Source organism: Galeopterus variegatus, unplaced genomic scaffold (assembly GCF_000696425.1).
Source record: "Galeopterus variegatus unplaced genomic scaffold, G_variegatus-3.0.2 Scaffold6374, whole genome shotgun sequence".
NCBI lineage: Eukaryota > Metazoa > Chordata > Mammalia > Dermoptera > Cynocephalidae > Galeopterus > Galeopterus variegatus.
Genome location: NW_007732485.1, coordinates 19,742 through 39,435, shown reverse-complemented (window position 1 = coordinate 39,435; position 19,694 = coordinate 19,742). Strand labels below are relative to the sequence as shown.

Here is a 19,694-nt window from a genome sequence, read left to right as displayed (position 1 = left end):
TTTCAAACTAGTGATCAGTATAAATAGTATTTTCAGATAACTGCAACAACTGTAGTGTGATTTCTGCTGGTAACAAAGTCACAGGCACAGCCGACTACTGCTGTATTATTTTGTTGCCTACATACATAATTGAAGGAAAATCTCACCTTCATTTAAACATAATGAAAATGAAGATGTAGTTTTTCCCATTTAAATTCTATCTATAAACTTTTTGGAGGCCTATAGACTCCAAATTAAGCACCGCTGTCTAATACTTCTTCCCTTTGTTCCAAAGAATTATATTGTTCAGTGGAAAAAATGTAAAAGGGATTACATTTCTGGTCTAGTAACGTACAGATGTACTGTTTCATAATATGATATTGATTTTTAAGGATTATTTCCACATTCTTCTCTCTGAAGACACACAAGGCAGGTGCTATCTGAAGCTGATGCATGCTGGAGCCACTCTAGAGGACAGGTGGAGTCTTGCTGATGTTGGAATATCTTTCTGTTCAACTCTCAAATGCTTTATTAAGGTATGATGATCAGAATAACATTTGTCCAAGATGTTATCTCATTTTTTTTTTTTTTTAAAGATGACCGGTAAGGGGATCTTAACCCTCGACTTGGTGTTGTCAGCACCACGCTCAGCCAGTGAGCGAACCGGCCATCCCTGTATGGGATCCGAACCCGGGGCCTTGGTGTTATCAGCACCGCACTCTCCCGAGTGAGCCACAGGCCGGCCCGATGTTATCTCATTTTGAATAAAGTTGTGGATAATTCAACCAAAGTGATTTCACAACTTGGAGGTTTTCTTCTCTTGGCTTCTCCTCCCTTCCATTTGTGTAACTGGCCTCATGAATGCTTTGTGCTGTAAGGGGAAGTAAGACATGGAGACTAGATAGAGCTCCCCCTTGTTTACTGCTTCTCCCCCTTCCCTCTCCCTATCCCTTCTGCTGCCTGCCCTACCTATTCATCACAGAGCTCATCACAAACCAATAACAGAACAAGGCCAAGGGCAGATCTGGAATACTGATATGGGAAGAAGAGGATTAGGTTGTTCTGTGGGGCTACAATGATTAGGGGCAGTGGAGTAAGGAAGGAGAAGAAATTCTCAGTAATAATAAGAATGAAGGGACATTTCTGCATCCAAATCCAGCCAGAGTAACCATTCGAGATAGGAGTACATACAGTGGAGATAGCCTTTTCTGTGCATAGAGTGTCCTTAATCAATGCTGCTTAACTTGGGATCTATGGCTCAGCTTTAGGAACCTTACAAAACCCCCAAATTGTAAAATATACAAAATCATGTGCCTGGAGATTTTCTGGGTAAATGATCCTTAACTTTCAACAATTTTTTAAAAGGACAGGTGGCCCAAAGAATTTAAGACTGGCTGCTCTAGGGTAGAAGTATTATTCTGTATTAGTTTTTTACCCCATATGAAAACATGAGCCTCAAGAACTTAGTAAAGTACACATTCACCACTAACTGGGGCACAAATTTGCTTATATTTAACATTAAAATTTTTTTGGTAGTCAAACTTAACTATTTCCTTTAGTATGTTTTAGTGATTGACTAAATGCATGTTTAAAAGGAATACTCTCCAATATTTACCATTAAGTAGTGCAGATAAGTCAGAATAATAAGCATTGTATGATCCCACTTACATAAACAAAAAGACCATATTTATATGTTTTTGATGTTTTATGAGCATTTACTCATGTATTTTCATATTCTTGAAGAATGTTTAATAATCAAAGGAGGAAATAAAAACAACTCTGATTTCTTCTAATTTTCTCCCTCTGATACTCAGAAAATATAGTACTTTTTAAAGCAGACCAAATTCCATGTGTATTAGTCAGGGTTCTCTGGACAGACAGAATCAATAGGATACGTTATAATTATATGAGAGGGATTTAGGAAGATTAGCTCATGTGACTATGAAGAAGAGTCCCACGATAGGCCGTCTATAAACTGGGTACAGGTAGCGTGGCTCAGTCCAAGTCCAAGGCCTCAAAACCAGGGAAGCGAAGGTGTCCTTGGTGTAAGTTCCAGAACCCAAAAGCTGAAGAGTCTCGAGCTCTGATGTCCACAGACAGGAGAGAAGGGTGTATCCCAGCTCCAGCAGATCGAGAGAGCACTTCACCTCTTTCCTCTGTCTTTTGTTCTCTCCGGACCCCCAGCGGATTGGATGGTTCCCACCCACACTGAGGGTGGGTCTTTCACACCCAGGCCACTCAGACTCTCATACTAATCTCTGCTGGAAACACCCTCATGGACACACCTAAAAAGATAGCTTTACCAGGTTTCCCAGCATTCCTTCATCTAACCAAGTTGACACCTAGAATTAAACTTCACACCATGTCATTTCTTAAATGTCTTCTCCTTATATCATTAAATATATTTACATACTACATTTTTGGTACTGTATAGGATCAACCCTCTAAAATTTCCCAGAATTTTGTAATGGCAGTAATAAGTTTCAAGATTTTTTATTGTTTGCTTGCTTAGAGATAGTGGTGTAAGTTCAATCCTAACATTTCGGTTGGCTAGAGGAATTCGATGCATGTTCAGGGATATAGTTAAAATGTGTATGAGTATGAACAGTATGTTTTTATTTAACTAAAAACTATTTTTATTATTGAAATTTCTAAATTTTATTTATTTTTAACTAGGTACTACATTCACACAGTTCTCAATTCAAAAGATACAAAAGGGTATATGGTAAAAAGTCTCCCACCTCTGGTCCCCAGATTCTCTCTCCAGAAGCAATCTATGTTCATAGTTTTACTCGCAAAAACACTTCATAAATTCTGCCAATAAAGCTTCATCTATCACAGTGATACAAGCTTTATACTGAATAGAATGTAGAGGTAAAAGGGTTTATTCAACAGAGCTAAGGCAGAATGTAATTATGAGAAACAGGACTGACCAACAAACAGGGTTTAATTAAGTTCTCAAGTTCCATGGAAATATTACTGATCTTACTCTTCACTCCATCCAGTAGAATCACATTTAGAGAATTTCTTATCACTAATTTTGGGAAGGAAAATAATATCTTTAGTCTGAAGAAAAAGAATTACCTAAATATTGGTTTCCGTCTTAACCTATTTCCTATTTAGTTTAGATAATAAAACAGGCCTATTCCAAAAATCCTTATTATTTACTGTACAAGGGTACTTCCAAAAATTCATGAAAAGATTCATAATATCTTTAATTCTATTTTCCCACAAACTTTTTGAAGTGCCCTTGTATCTGTACAATAACAGCCCTAAATGGGTTACAATGACAAAAATTCTTCATGAAAATATCCCATGCATCAAAGAATGCAGTCATACCAGCTTTATACCATGTTTGATCTATCTCAGATAACCAAAGGCTTCTTTCTAAGTCATTTTATTGCTTTATTGCATAAAAATATACAAATTTAAGTAGTACCTTTCTTATTTAACTACAATACTTTGTGCAAGTTAGTTCTACCTTCCGAGAATCTAGGAAAGCTAGAGTCTCTCAATTTATTTTGGCACAACTTAGAAATACCATGATGTGAATCGAAAACTTTTGCAAAGTTCAAAAACTTGGCAAGTAAGCAGTTATTTAAAAAAAAAAAAAATACAAGTAGATCTTATGTGTCATGAAATAAATCCAGGCTATTTGGTTTATTTATTGTGCTTCTATTTTTGTGTGGATTATAAGATTTTGCTTGTGTGGAAAGAGGAAAAGACATTAGATAAAACAGAGGTTATCTACCCTTAAATACATTTTAAAAATAGTCAATACTTTTTCCAGTTTCTTTGCATATTACACATTTTCCTATAATGATAATATAAACATATTTGAAAAAGTGAATAGGGGGTGCTATATAAGAAGAGTAGGGAAAGAACACTGCATTCACTTTTGCTCCTTTGGAAAATAACTCTTACGGAAGCCATAAGAAATATTTTCTGTGACATGTATGTTCAAGTTCTATTAACACAGGAGTCAGTCCTGACTATGCATTGCTGATGCTGCTGCAGGTCATTTTGTTCCTGTAAACCATGGAATGAGGCATTTCAAAAGCATGGATTTTTGCCCAGCATGCAGAGGTGCTATCACATTAGCCTCCTTCATTTTACCCATGTTATCGTGGAAATGATTGCTTGAGTTTTGTTCGCTGTTGTCACCCAGTGTCAGAAGAGTACCTGGCACATAGTAAGCTCTACTTAAGTATACGTTGAATGAATGAGCTAATAAAGGACTTGAGAGGTAAAGAATGAATATTAACAAGAAGATATAGGATTGTTGTGCAAAACTTCATAGCAAGGTATTGAGATGGATTTCAGGGATTGATTGGATTTTCTCCTTAGTGTGACATCTCCCCCACCGCCCTCCTCTCAAGGCAAAACACTTCATGGTATTCTTGTCTTTTTCCCTATCCAGCATCAGGGTTCTTAGCTGCAAGTAGCAGAAACAAACCCTGGATAATTTAAGCAGAAAATAAACATATCGAAAGGCTAATTGGGTAGTTCACGGTCTTGCCCGGAAGACTGGAGAATCAGCCTCAGAGATTATGCAGCCAGAAACAACATCTAAATCATGCCCCAGAACTAGTCCAGGAAGTCCCCACTCAGCCTTCAAAGCAGGCACTGGACGTGCTGCCAGCCCTGCTGCCAGGCCAGCGATGCTTCAGAACTGCAGTTGCCGGAAGGATTCCCTGTGTCTGCTGCTTCTCTGCCTTACTGGCTTCTAGCTTGAAGTGGGGGTGGGTAGGATTGATTGGGAGCACCTCATCACACATCCATCCCCTTCCGCAAAAGGGGCAACTATCTGACAGGTTGTGCCTTCTAGAGCATGAGGTAGGCTCAGCCTGCCTAAGACTCCTCCTGGTTTTCCTGCCCCCTTCTGTAACCAGGCTTCCACCAACCAAGTACTGGGGTAAAAACTTAGTTAATTCCTTCTGACATCCTTGGAATGTTGTGAAAGCTGTTTTATGGTGAAGGATTGAGTTAATTATAGTACCATTGAGTAGAAATCTATTAGACAAGTTGGAGAAATTTATACTATACTGATAGGTCTAAAATATATTCAAAATGACATACATTTTAGCTTTCAAAAGGCACTGTTAATGTTAACTTTTTTATATATAAAAGCCTACATAAATGTTTCTTTAAAATGTACAAATTACACACAAAAATACGTATCTCACAAATGGCTATCTTTTCTAAGGTGAGAGATAACAAAAAGTATAAAAAGAATTTGGTGAAGAAAGGTGCTTTAATTCAGTGTTCTAAACTCCAAGTATAACCTCTTCAGGATGATTACCATACAAGAGAAGTTTATGAAGACATCTTGACTGGAATTAGTTCAACAAAAACAAACATTATTTCTCCTTTTTGTTCACTCCGGAATAGTTGGGGCAATTTTCTGCTTATTTGGTACTGCAACTCCAAAATAGCAAAACATAAAAAAGCAGAACTTGAGAAAAAAATACAGTAGTGCTCAAAACTTGCATTAACTTGGTTTTTTTTAGTCTGTTTCTTTTCAACTTCTCCTTTTTTTATTATTATGCATGTATGTATTTACATTGAGTTTGCATTTTTTTAAGACAAAAGTAGAATTATTGCCATGAAATAGAATGTATTTGTTTTCATTGAAAAGTAAGACACTTTGTGTGTATCTCCTACTATGTCTTGGTATGTTTGTGTCTTGGTTTGTTTGTGTGTAGTATTATTCATTTAATAGCATCTGACTTCCTTGGGAATAACTGACCAGCCTTCCCTGATTTGGACTACTTTTGGGGAGAAGTATCATGAAGATAGAGAGGTACAGAAATGCTTTCTTTTATGTTGATAAGGTGAGTTAGCAAGTTGCTATTAGTCAACATCTACCTGCTTCCTCTTCATACAACCAACATAAAGAAGTGGCTCCAACTAGAACTTAAAATGTGTTTTTCCACATAAACAAGGGTTATAAAATTGCTGATATGAAGAGTTAAAATAATGCAATGAGAACTATGTTCCAGGTACATTATGGATAAAATGGGCCTAGGGTGTTGTTCGACATTTATTGTTTATTTATATGATAAAAAGTTTCTGGATGCTAAAAAAAAGGGGGTACAGACTCTGCAGTTGTTGTTAATTTTCTTGAGACTTAAGAACTTGGCTACAAAGAAATTGAAGAGGACACAAAGAAATAGAAAGACATCCATGTTCCTGGTTGGGAAGAATTAATATTGTGAAAATGACCATACTACCAAAAGTGATCTACAGGTTCAATGCGATCCCTATCAAAATATCAACACCATTCTTCACAGAAATAGAAAAAACAATCCTAAAATTCAGATAGAACCACAAAAAACCCTGAATAGCCAAAGCAATCTGGAGCAAAATGAATAAAGCTGGAGGCATCACTTTACCTGACTTCAAATTATACTACAAAGCTGTAGTAACCAAAACAGCATAATACTGGCATAAAAACAGACACACAGACCAAGAGAATAGAATAGAGAACACAGAAATAAAGTCATTATTTACAGCCAACTATTTTTGTCCTTTCATTAGGGAAAGGACAGTATCTTAAACAAGTGGTGCTGAGAAAACTGAATATCCACAGGCAGAAGAAAAAAACTAGACCCCTCTCTCTCACCATATACAAATATCAACTCAAAATGGACTAAAAACTTAAATGTAAGACCACAAACCATGAACAAAACAGAAGAAACAATTCAGGACATTGGGCTGGGCAAAGACTTTATAAAGAGAATCTCAGAAGCACAGGCAACAAAAGCGAAATTAGACGATGGGATTATATCTAACTAAAAAGCTTCTGCACAGCAAAGAGCAAACAAAACAACAACAAAAACAACAAAAACCCAATAAAACAAAAACAAATGGTCTGATTAAAAAATGGACAAATGAGCTGAACAGACATTTCTCAAAAGAAGACATACAAATGGCCAACAGATATATGAAAAAAATGCTCAACATCAGGAATCATCAGGGAAATGCACATCAAAACCACGAGATTTCACCTCCCCCCATCTAGACTGGCTATTATCAAAAAGACAGAGAATAACAAATGCTGGCAAGGATGTGGAGAAAGGGAAACTCTAATACACTGCTAGAGAATGTATTTTAGTTCAGTCATTATGGAAAACAGTATAGAGGTTCCTCAAAAAGCTAAAAGTAGAACTATCACATGCTCCAGCAATCCCACTGCTGGGTATACATCCCAAGGAAAGGAAATCAGTATATCAAAGAGATATTTGCACTCCCATATTTACTGCAGCAGTATTCACAATAGCCAAGATATGGAATCATCCCAAGTGTCCATCAACAGATGAATGGCTAAAGAAAACGTGGTTTATAGACAAAGTAGAATACTATCCAGCCATAAAAAAGAATGAAATCCTGTCATTCATGGCAACATGGATGAGTTTGGAGAACATTATGGTAAGTGAAGTAAGCCAGAAACAGAAAGAGAAATATCTCGGGCCGGCCCGGTGGTGCACTGGATAGTGCGCCGCTTGGGAAGCGCGGGGGCACTCCTGCCTGAGGGTTCAGATCCCACAAACAGACCGGTTCCCACTCACTGGCTGAGCGAGGCACGGGGGCAACACCGAGGGTTGCGATCCCGTTGCCGGTCCCGGTCCGGTACGGGGGCAACACTGAGGGTTGCGATCCGTTGCCGGACACGGAAAAAGACAAAAAAAAAAAAGAAAGAGAAATATCTCATGTTCTCACTTATATGTGGAAGCTAAGAGAGTTGATCACATAAAAGTAGAGAGTAGAATTGCTGTTACTAGAGTCTGGGAAGGTTAGGGGTGAGGGGGGGTAGTGAGAAGTTGGTTAACGGATGCAAAGTTATACCTACATAGGAGGAATAATATCTAATGTTCTGTAGCACTGTAGGGTGACTATAATTAACAACAATTTCTTGTATACTTTCAATTAGCTAGAAGAGAGAATTTTGAGTGTTCCCAACATGAAGAAATAATAAATGTTTGAAGTAATGGGGGAAAAAATCAGTGGTTGCCAGGGTTTCAAAGCAGGGGGCAGAGAGGAAGGATGAATAGGTGGAGTACAGAAAATGTTTAGGGCAGTGAAACTATTCTGTATGATACGGTAATGGTGAAAATATGACATTATACATTTGGTAAAACACATAGAACTGTACAAAACAAAGAGAGAACACTAATGTAAAATTGAGTTAATAATAATATATCAATATTGGTTCATAATTGTAACAAATGTACCACACTCATGTCAATAGTAGGAGAAACTGTGGGGGGTGGGGAGGGCATGGAAACCATCTGTACTTTCTGCTCAATTTCTCTGTAAACCTAAAACTGCTATAAAAAGAAAGTCTATTACTTAGGGAAAAAGAAAAAAGAACTGTCTTCATTAGTTAATTAATAATATTTTCCTCCCTGCACTTTCGATTTTCATCTAAAGATTGCCAGATATTTTGCAAATCTCCCTTGTTATTGTAGATACTTATCTTTATAGGTATAAGTACATGATTATTCGTATTCTGAGAAACTTCTTTTTAACTTACTTATCTAACATCATATAGTAACCAGTTAACTATTAAGAGTGACTTGGGGGCCGGCCCGTGGCTCACTTGGGAGAGCGTGGTGCTGACAACACCAAGTCAAGGGTTAAGATCCCCTTACCGGTCATCTTTAAAAAAAAAAAAAAAAGAGTGACTTGGGCCTTTGATATTTTGTCATGTTATTTCATTTGTTTGCATTTAATTTATTTGTTTGTGTTTAATTCTAAATATAAATTAGTACCCATACTGAGGCTAAAGAGAAACAGAGGAATCTTTAAAGAAATAAGGAACAACTATAACACAAAATATATTTTTATAATTATATAAAATATAATTTTTCTTGCTTCCCCACTATCTTTTTACTCGCTTTTCACAGGAATTTCTGCCTGCCCATAAGTGTTACGTGGATTAGCTTGGGCAGACGCTTGCCTTATGGAGCCATAGGAAAGCATGAGCATGGCAAAAGGGAAAGAGTGAATCCTGTGTCCTTTTAATTTGTATTGAGTGGCTTTATGAGAAACTACTGTGGAAAACTGTTCTAAGCACTTTAGGCTGAGGGAGTAGCTTAGCTTACTAAGCTGGCTTTATGCGCCGCAGCAGAGGGCCTGAACCTGCTTCCAGTGATTTGAGTCAGTCAGATGGGCCCCTGATCAGAGCATTGCAGTCTTAAATTTCATCAATAGTATCACTCCTCAAAAGGCTTTTTCAAAGAGATCTGCATGTTGATTATACTACAGCAATGTGTTATCTGGGAGGAGGGAAATAAATTTAATGTATTATAAGTCTGCAGCAAGGAGGGGCTGCTGGAGAAGCCACAGAGGAATTCTGATGGGAGAAAGAGGGGTAGAAAATCCAGGAGGGGCAAGACAGCAGTGACTGGCTGCAGTAGCCGTGAAGAACCTGGAGGCCAGGTGCCAGCCTCTGTGAGAGCCCCGCATTACTGGGGCATTCAGCAGCAGCACCAGGCACTTATATCTGTCAAGCCAACAACAGACCATTGAAGAAAAACATTATTGTCCTCAATTTGCTAAAGAGGAAGTAAGGCCAGTTTCATCTTTTGTTAGAAAAGTGGAAATGTTAATCATCTTTTCCTCCCCGCCTTCTTCCCTTTTCTCCCATTTGCTCTGTTTTTAGTTTTGGTTTGGCTTGTGAAACTGTTAACAGAAGGATCAATATTTTCCCCAAACTCTAGTTCAGATATCTCAGTTCCACTTGCTTTTCTGTTTAGATTGTAAAATAAAAGGAACAAAGGAAATGTTTTTTAACCTATATTTAATATTTCCCTTTTTAAATAGTAAAAGTAAATACATGTGGTTATTAAAAAAAAGTCAAACCATATAGACAATGAAGAGCATAAAATGATAAGCAAAAACTCCCCTCCCACCCTCAGCTTAGCTCCACTACCTAAAGATAGCCTCTCAGAAAGGATTTTTAAAATTGACTGAGGTTTTAGAATCCACAGTATTTCTGAATTAAAGTGCAGCCTGATGAAGGAGTGTTTTTCTAAACTAACACCTCTATAAGCACAGCATGGATATAAATGATCAACACTCCTCTCATGTATCTGGGTCTATAGAATAAGTAAGATAGGTCTTGAAGGAGATGGTCAAGTCTCCTTCACCTCACTCTAAGTACGGGGACTCACTGATATCCTCAGGACGAAGAGTAAGACTCAGACCAGAAGTCAGAGTAAACTTGACTGGCCTTTGCTTTTCCCCTTCACACCCATGATGTGGAGCTAGAGGGTGCTCAGAGCCACCCTCTGAAAGGTCTGTCCCTCATCTCAGCCTCCAGACAATGAGTTCTTCCTATTTCTCTCCCTTTAGGAAGAAGACAAGCCTACTCTCTATGTGTTCAATGCTGTAACCTAAGAGACAATGTCGATAATGGAGAGCATTTCCCTTCTTGATAGAAAAGTGTCTGATCTGAGAACTGTTGCTTTGCTCCCCACAGATTTTTTCCTCCCCGCCTTCTTCCCTTTTCTCCCATTTGCTCTGTTTTTAGTTTTGGTTTGGCTTGTGAAACTGTTAACAGAAGGATCAATATTTTCCCCAAACTCTAGTTCAGATATCTCAGTTCCACTTGCTTTTCTGTTTAGATTGTAAAATAAAAGGAACAAAGGAAATGTTTTTTAACCTATATTTAATATTTCCCTTTTTAAATAGTAAAAGTAAATACATGTGGTTATTAAAAAAAAGTCAAACCATATAGACAATGAAGAGCATAAAATGATAAGCAAAAACTCCCCTCCCACCCTCAGCTTAGCTCCACTACCTAAAGATAGCCTCTCAGAAAGGATTTTTAAAATTGACTGAGGTTTTAGAATCCACAGTATTTCTGAATTAAAGTGCAGCCTGATGAAGGAGTGTTTTTCTAAACTAACACCTCTATAAGCACAGCATGGATATAAATGATCAACACTCCTCTCATGTATCTGGGTCTATAGAATAAGTAAGATAGGTCTTGAAGGAGATGGTCAAGTCTCCTTCACCTCACTCTAAGTACGGGGACTCACTGATATCCTCAGGACGAAGAGTAAGACTCAGACCAGAAGTCAGAGTAAACTTGACTGGCCTTTGCTTTTCCCCTTCACACCCATGATGTGGAGCTAGAGGGTGCTCAGAGCCACCCTCTGAAAGGTCTGTCCCTCATCTCAGCCTCCAGACAATGAGTTCTCCCTATTTCTCTCCCTTTAGGAAGAAGACAAGCCTACTCTCTATGTGTTCAATGCTGTAACCTAAGAGACAATGTCAATAATGGAGAGCATTTCCCTTCTTGATAGAAAAGTGTCTGATCTGAGAACTGTTGCTTTGCTCCCCACAGATTTGTCACCCCTCTTCCCCTGGGTGACGGAGCTGCAAAGGGTTACTCAAAGCCCATCTCTTCTGAGCAGTTAGAAGCCCCAAAGTGGTTAATTTCCCCAAATGCTTAAGAGAGAGGCATTCCTTTCATTTGGGAAATTAACCCCGAATTGGGGTTTTCTTCCTGCATTTATTCTTCAGCCCAGGAAATTACAGCAAGGGACATAAGTGGGGTTATAGTTTAACAATATAGGCTGGTAACTTTCAGTGAAACAAGCCAGATGACATTCTATTAGGCAATTAAGTGATCCACCAACAAAAGCTTGATCTTAGCAAACATTCTCTTCTTACGCAATTTCCCAGTACTTTACATATCAATCAGTAACCTGTCTGTCTTTGAACCAGCAGCCTTGCTGTGTTACAACTCTTTATCTTACAACAGAGACCAATAGCCTGGGGAAAATTTCTTGTTTTTTGTAAGGTCAATATTTGAAACTGCAAGGCTTTGGAAAACCAGGCCCTGTGAAATACATTTGCTGTATAGTATACTCCACAGAGAACACTGGTAACTCTGAGATGTGGCTTCCCTGTGAGTGTCTACTGTCTATGGACCCCAAAGGGACTGGAGATGTATGACTGCAACACCCTCAGGGACTACCAGACTGATATCAGCACTTCCCACTATATTTGATATCAGCTACTACTCAGCACTAGGGTTCTTTGATACCAGATTTTGCAGCTTTTCAAGAGAAAAATGGAAATCTAGATTTTTATATGCAATCTGTTAACTTTACTTATTTATTTTAAAATAGTTAATACATTTACATGGTTTAAATATCAGAAGTATACAAGGATGAGTAGGGGTAAGTCTCCCTCTCTCTCCTGTCCCTCCAAAGCATTCAGTTCTCTCTCCATGAGCAGCCATCATTGTTATGAAGATTTAGAATCAAAAACATTTCTGAATTAAATCACAACACATGGAGGAGTTGTCTCGAAACTGAAACTTCCATAAGCACAGTGTGGATGCAAATTATCAACACTTCACTCTTGTGTCTAGGTCTGTATGCTAACTAAGAAATAAGAAGTGTCTCACAGCCCTGCCATATCTTGTTCTCAAAGCAGGATTTGTTAATGTCCTCAGGATGAAAGAGAAAACTCAGACCACTTTATCTTTTTTTTCTTTCAAAATATATTTTAAGTTCACATAGAAGTAAGTTCAAGCACATATTCTTTTCCCCTTTTTACTGCACAAGGAGCATATGATACAATCTGTTCCAAACCTTGCTTTGTGCAATCTCATTTTAAAATGTCGCCGTTTGGAGCCAGCCCGTGGCTCACTCGGGAGAGTGCGGTGCTGATAACACCAAGGCCACGGGTTCGGATCCCTATGTAGGGATGGCCGGTTAGCTCACTCGGGAGAGCGTGGTGCTCACAACAAGTCAAGGGTTATGATCCCCTTACCGGTCATCTTATAAAAAAAATAATAAAATAAAAAAATAATAAAATGTCGCCATTTATATTAAAACAATCTTTTTAACAGTGTGAAACCAATAATGTGCAGGCAGAAAAGCTGCCTTGCAGACTGGCATTTACTTGTGATAGACAGATTACAACTTTACTTTAAACACTGTACTTCCAGGTCACGTATGCTGGAGACAGACATCAATAAGACAAACTCAAAAGACTGTAAAATTTGTTTTAACCACACTAGACAATGGTTCAAGCCTTATAGAAATTATTGTTTGAGATGAAGAGGTCTTTACTGACAATTAGCACATCTTTAGGTAACGCGCTGTACTGTAACATTGGTTGCAATGGAATTTGAGTTCTCCCAACATATACATAGGGCTTTGTAGGCATCCTTAAGTAGTTTTGCTTTATATAACTGCTGAATTTGCATTTATCAGTACTTCTCCTGCATTATTTATTTACTGATACTTCTGCATTATTCTTTCATATTATTTTATTTTAAAAGATGGAGGCTCTCAAAACTTTTTTTAACGTACATATGGATTTTTATTTTAAACAAAGAATTGGTTACACAACTGTGGGTGTGGCTAAGCAAGCCTGAAATCCACAGAGCAGGCAGTCAGGAGAGGCTCTCAAAACATCAACTATTGTCTCTGTTTTTTTTTTTTTTTTTTAAAAGATGACCGGTAAGGGGATCTTAACCCTTGATTTGGTGTTGTCAGCACCACGCTCAGCCAGTGAGCAAACCGGCCATCCCTATATGGGATCCGAACCCAGGGCCTTGGTGTTATCAGCACCACACTCTCCCAAGTGAGCCACCGGGCCGGCCCTGTCTCTGTTTTTGATCAGAAGAAGTAAAATTCTAGAAATTGTCCCCAGAGTACATCACTATAAAGCACATACCTGTTTTGTGTGCTTGCCGGAGGCTGAACCCTGCCCAGAATATGATGGGGCTTACATGAGCTACTACTCAGCACTAGGGTTCTTTGATACCAGATTTTGCAGCTTTTCAAGAGAAAAATGGAAATCTAGATTTTTATATGCAATCTGTTAACTTTACTTATTTATTTTAAAATAGTTAATACATTTACATGGTTTAAATATCAGAAGTATACAAGGATGAGTAGGGGTAAGTCTCCCTCTCTCTCCTGTCCCTCCAAAGCATTCAGTTCTCTCTCCATGAGCAGCCATCATTGTTATGAAGATTTAGAATCAAAAACATTTCTGAATTAAATCACAACACATGGAGGAGTTGTCTCGAAACTGAAACTTCCATAAGCACAGTGTGGATGCAAATTATCAACACTTCACTCTTGTGTCTAGGTCTGTATGCTAACTAAGAAATAAGAAGTGTCTCACAGCCCTGCCATATCTTGTTCTCAAAGCAGGATTTGTTAATGTCCTCAGGATGAAAGAGAAAACTCAGACCACTTTATCTTTTTTTTCTTTCAAAATATATTTTAAGTTCACATAGAAGTAAGTTCAAGCACATATTCTTTTCCCCTTTTTACTGCACAAGGAGCATATGATACAATCTGTTCCAAACCTTGCTTTGTGCAATCTCATTTTAAAATGTCGCCGTTTGGGGCCAGCCCGTGGCTCACTCGGGAGAGTGCGGTGCTGATAACACCAAGGCCACGGGTTCGGATCCCTATGTAGGGATGGCCGGTTAGCTCACTCGGGAGAGCGTGGTGCTCACAACAAGTCAAGGGTTATGATCCCCTTACCGGTCATCTTATAAAAAAAATAATAAAATAAAAAAATAATAAAATGTCGCCATTTATATGAGCACAGTGTTATAACACCAAGGTCAAGGGTTCAGATACCATGACCCGGGGAGACTTCTTTGGCACCGTAAGAATACATGTAGGCAAGAAAAGAAGGGCCACAAGGGGAGAGGAGGAAGAACCCTTTGGCCTGCTTCATATCTTTGCCTAGAGCGTAACCAGTGTTCCTTAAGCAGACAGCCACCTAACTAGATGGTAAAGGAGTCCTCAACCAGCTTCCCTCCAGGTTGTCCCAGAGCTCTGAAGTCTCTGCGCTAGCTTTTTCTTTCTTCTAGCTTATCTACATGCTTATTTGCTTGTTGTTGTCTATATTGTATATATGCTTATAAACTGACATTCATCTTTTCTAAGACAAGGTGTGCCTAAACAAATGAGTGAATAAACGAATGCCTTTTCTTTACAGAATGATGCCAGTTGGGACTTACCACTGTAATTGCCTCATGGCAGGTATTTATGGCCAGCCTGAGCACATTGCATTTGAGAAACCATTCCAGGAACAGGGTTGTGTCAGCTTAGACCTTGAAATTTGGCTGGCTCCAGGGTGCCTCTACCAGCCTTTAGGCCAAGGGAGATCTACTGTGCCATTTTAATTCCTTTCATTGATGAGAAAACTGAGGCTCAGAGAAGTTAAGTGACGTGATCAAGGTCATACTTCTCATAAATGGTAATCATATACCCAGGACTGAATTCTTTCCAACAGTTTATCCTGTCAAACCGATATGACTTTATTGATGCCCTTCAAGTTCTAATTAACGTTTTATTTTGTTTCCCCTGTCAGGGAAAGCCAAACCAGAGAAATGGTTTCCATACTCAAGAAGAAAAAGTCCAAATCAAATAGGTAGATATTGATCCTGAGGGTATGAATGAGGGATTCGGAAACTTGGGAGGTAATGACCACATGGGGAGACACTGGGGACGATTGCCTGGAAGAGGCACTGTTGCTTCCATCTGCTTTCCTGTGTGGCCTGAGCATGGTAGATACGTTTGCAAGTAAAGAGTGGGTGGATCTAGGTTTCATAATGCTCACACAATTTTTTGGGTCCTCTTCAACAAAAAAAGAGAATCTAAAATTAAGAATATAGAACTAAACCAGTTAGAGACTTCTTTGTTCCTTCTCCACTCACACTATTTCACTTGACTACCCTACAATAAATAAATAAATAAACAAAGTAAAAAATAGAGAATTAGAGGCCCTAATGCTTACGTCTCATTTGTTTTACTCTCTTTTCAGTAATAGCTTTTAGTTGGATTTTCTAGAGCAACATAGCATTTTTCAAGTAAATTTCTATTTTCTAACAAAATTTCTAAGCTTATGAAGGAATTTAATGTGTGACAAAGAAGGCATTAAGAATCAATAGGGGCTGGTTAGCCAGTTTGTCAGAGCACAGTGTTATAACACCAAGGTCAAGGGTTCAGATACCCATACCAGCTATCTTCCAGGGGGAAGAAAAAAAGAATCAGTAGGGATGAAAGGATTATCTAATAGATAGTTCTGGGTAACTTGCCTAGAAATTATCTGGATATTCAAAATTTGAACATTAAGAGAAAAACCATTCATTGTTATCTTTCTTCTTTGAGAAGTTAGGACTGCTTCATTGCAAGGAACTGAATTGATAGTCATAACACCTGTAATATTTGCTACCTGACAGAGAACTGAAGAGGAATAAAATATAGGGCTTGACGGATGTGCCCCACTGATTTTAAAGAAGATTTAAGTCATACAGCTTTCTCTGCAGTTTTCAGCATCAGGGCTCATCAGCAGTAGGCAGGTTGAGCTAGGGATAGCTGAGACCCTGGGGCTAGGCAACCACCTAGGGAAGGACAGACAGGTCAGGAAAAACCCATATGCAGATATCTAGCAGAGGGAGTTTGCCTCAAATAAGTCCTGTTAATGGAAGTCCTGGAATAGGCAGGTCAGCCTGCCAATGTTGATTGGTAAGGCTGAGGAAGGCAGAGAGTGACCATCAGGGAGATCCAGCAGGGACCTGGTAGGTGAACCATAGCACCAAGGTAATGAATGAATGACACAGAGGGGGAAAACAAGACAAGCAGGTTGTTGACACTGGAAGCTCTGACAGGTAACAGAAATCTAACCTCAGGTATTGGAGTTCAGAGTAGGAAATTCAGGGATGGACCCTAAATCCTAAAACCTAAAAGGTCAGGTAGAATATTGGTTTCCATGATATGGGGCACAAGGTGGGGACTTGGTCAGAAAGAATAGGACAAGTCACTAGAACATCTGAGCAGGATGAACAGGAACGACAACTTCCCACCAAACCTCTGAGCTACTGGCCTGGAATCGTAACACATTCCCTCCTACTGATATTAAGATTATTCCTTGGACCTGGATCCTTCAAATGAGGCTGTGTGGCCTCAGCTGTGAAAGACCGAGTAGGCTAGGGTACAGGACCAGGCTAAAGCTTTCCACGGCTCATCTGTGAGTGATTTTCACAGTAAACTAAAATCATAGCAAATCATTCAAGTCAGGGGGATAAAATAAATGCACCTGGAGCAGTGTTCAAAGTTCTTTGTTTCCAGAGCTACCCATGGGAATGAAACATTTTATAAGAAAATTTAGGTACAGCAAGAAGCTTCAGAGAAACTTAATCTACTGTGGCAAGTATGGGCCATATTTTAGAAATCTGTTTATCACTATTTCTACAGAATAGCTACAGAACCCCCTCTTTGTCTCTACAGAATAATTCCATAATTCTCTACCAAGAAGAGTGAGCTGTCCAAGCTGAGGCCAGGTTTGTGAGGGCTGAGGCAGGTTAGGGGTGAGGGCAGTAAGCAGGTCAGGCTCGGTGAGTAAGCACATGTGCAAATCGGAACCAACCCAGAAGAGAGAGCAAGTCCATAGTCGAGAAATCCAACCCAAGGAAGGAGTCACGGAGGAAGAGCCCACTTCAAGATTACAGGTTACAGCATCGAAGAACGTCTGGAAAGAGGGTGACCAGCAGGAGACCTGCCTGTCATCATGTGGCTATCTGTGGAAAGATAGGGGAAGTAGAAAGGAAAGAAAGAGAAGGGCATTCGAAAGGAGGAGGCTTTCTAGGAATTAGAAAGAGTCCTAAAGACATAAATCTGAGGCCAATTTCTACTCCCAGCTAGCTGAGTAACTTCAGGCAGTTCATCTCTCTGGGACTCACCTTCCGAGTTTATAAAAAAGGACAACTGAGTGGACTGGTCTTTGAGACCTTTCTATCTTCACCCTTCTGTGACTCTAAGATTACTGGTGTTATGAAATCCCAACCCACAAAGATAAGCACAGTTTAAAAGTCCCCAAGGATGGAAAAAGGTTGGGTGCACAGAGAAGTACGGACCAGCCTGCTAGGTTAGAAGGGCAGCACATGTCTAGAAGGTACTGGGACAATGGACCAGAACTTCATTCAACAAATATTTACTGAGAATCCCCATGAGTCAGCACCACTGGGGAAAGCAGGCATGGTGGCACTGTCCCTATCCTCTTGAAGCTTGCATTTCAGTGGGGGAGGCAAGCACCTCAAGCAAACAGAAAAATATCTCATTTTACTTAGAGGTAAGAACTATGAAGTCAAAGAAAGCAGGATACAGGAACAAAGACTGATGCAGTAAGGTGGGGGTTGGGGGAGGCTATTTTAGATAGTTGCTCAGAAAAGGAGATGACGTTTGAGCAGAGAACTGAATAAAGAGAAGGGGAGGTTGTAGGGAGCTTCCTGGAGTAGATTTAGGTGAGAAATTATCTAGGGCTGAAATAGGGCAGAGCTGGTTGAGATGGAGACAAGGAAACAGAGTTCTTCAACATTTGTGAGGTAAATTTGTCAGACCTAAGTGATTGTTTAGATGAAAAACACTCATGAAAAAATGGGAAGGATAAACACCAACTCCCAAGTTTTAGCTTAGCTAGCAATAAAGATGTGACAACAACCGAGACAAAGAACACAGGAGGAAAAGCAGGTTGGGGGTGAAAGATGCAAGTTGTCTTTTAGAATGATGGGGTTATACTGCAGTCCCTTAGCTGGCACCTAGCCCCAGCAATGGGAAACTGGAGCTGGAATTGAGGCCCGGACTGGAGATTTGGGCTTGGGAGTGAGTGGTATCTGGGTGGTCAGTGAAGTCATTAGCATCACTGAGATCGGCAGTTAACTGGCCAACAAGTGTTCAGTGAGCATTTACCAGGTGCCAGGCTGTGTGGCAAGTCCTGAAGGAACTTTCCTTTTAATGCAAACATGAAAAAAATCTCCAAACAAGTAAAATGATTTCAAGTACTCATAATAGGGGTACAAAGATGTACAAATAAGGTCATCGGATGAAGAGCAATGGCGGGGAGGAGGCAGTGGCAGCAGACATTGCTTTAGCTATGGTGGCCAAGAGGTGTCCTCTGTGAGGACATAATTTTTTAATTGAAAGTTGAATAAAAAGGACACAGCCCTGTGAAAAATCTAGATGAAGACCTTTTCAAGCAAAAGAAATTTTAAATTGTTAGGTGCTGAGATGGGAGTGGACTCGGTGTGTTTGAAGGACAGGTGAAAGATCAAGGTGGCCAGAACAGAGTGAATGAGGCAGTGCAGGGGGAGGCAAGAGAGCCTGGGGTGGGCAGATTGGGAAGAGTTTAGATTTTATCCCAGGGGGATGTGTAGAGTGAGAAGAGCAGAAGGCTGAAGGAATGATTCCTAGAAATCACCAACCTGAGGGACAAAGAGAATGTGATGTCATGAAAATCAGGAAAGGGTAGACTTTTGAGGAGCAAGCAATAAATTCTCCAGCAGCAGTGAATTACATTTATGTCCATAACACAGAACAGTTCCTGTTTCATGGAGGACAGAACAATTGGATTAGCTGGTGAGCATCATTCAACTCCCTCACCAATCACTTGTAAGCTAAAGGCCCAAGAAGGCTATTTGTCTTGCCATGGTTTCCTTAGTTTCCTCTTCTAATATGATGGCTTTTGTTTATGTGGTAATGTATATACATCAGCATTAAATCAATGTCCACAGGATTGCTTTGAGATAGCTGCAAAAAATATTTCAGCATTATATGCAATCTTTGAGCAGGTGAGAAAATGGAAACACACAGAAGTTACATGGCTTTTCTTTTTTTTTTTTTTGTCTTTTTTTTTTTTTTTCCGTGTCCGGCAACGGATTG

General features: G+C 39.4%; 1 protein-coding gene across 1 annotated transcript in view; it reads left to right on the top strand.

Annotated features, from left to right (window-relative positions):
* Positions 1 to 353: 353 nt before the first annotated feature.
* The window catches only part of ANKUB1 (ankyrin repeat and ubiquitin domain containing 1), a 32,619-nt gene continuing 13,278 nt past the window's right edge, over positions 354 to 19,694 (top strand). Inside the window, 3 exon segments of the mRNA XM_008590800.1 lie at positions 354 to 515; positions 10,339 to 10,446; positions 11,870 to 11,984. Of these exon segments, the coding sequence (XP_008589022.1) occupies positions 354 to 515; positions 10,339 to 10,446; positions 11,870 to 11,984 (385 nt within the window).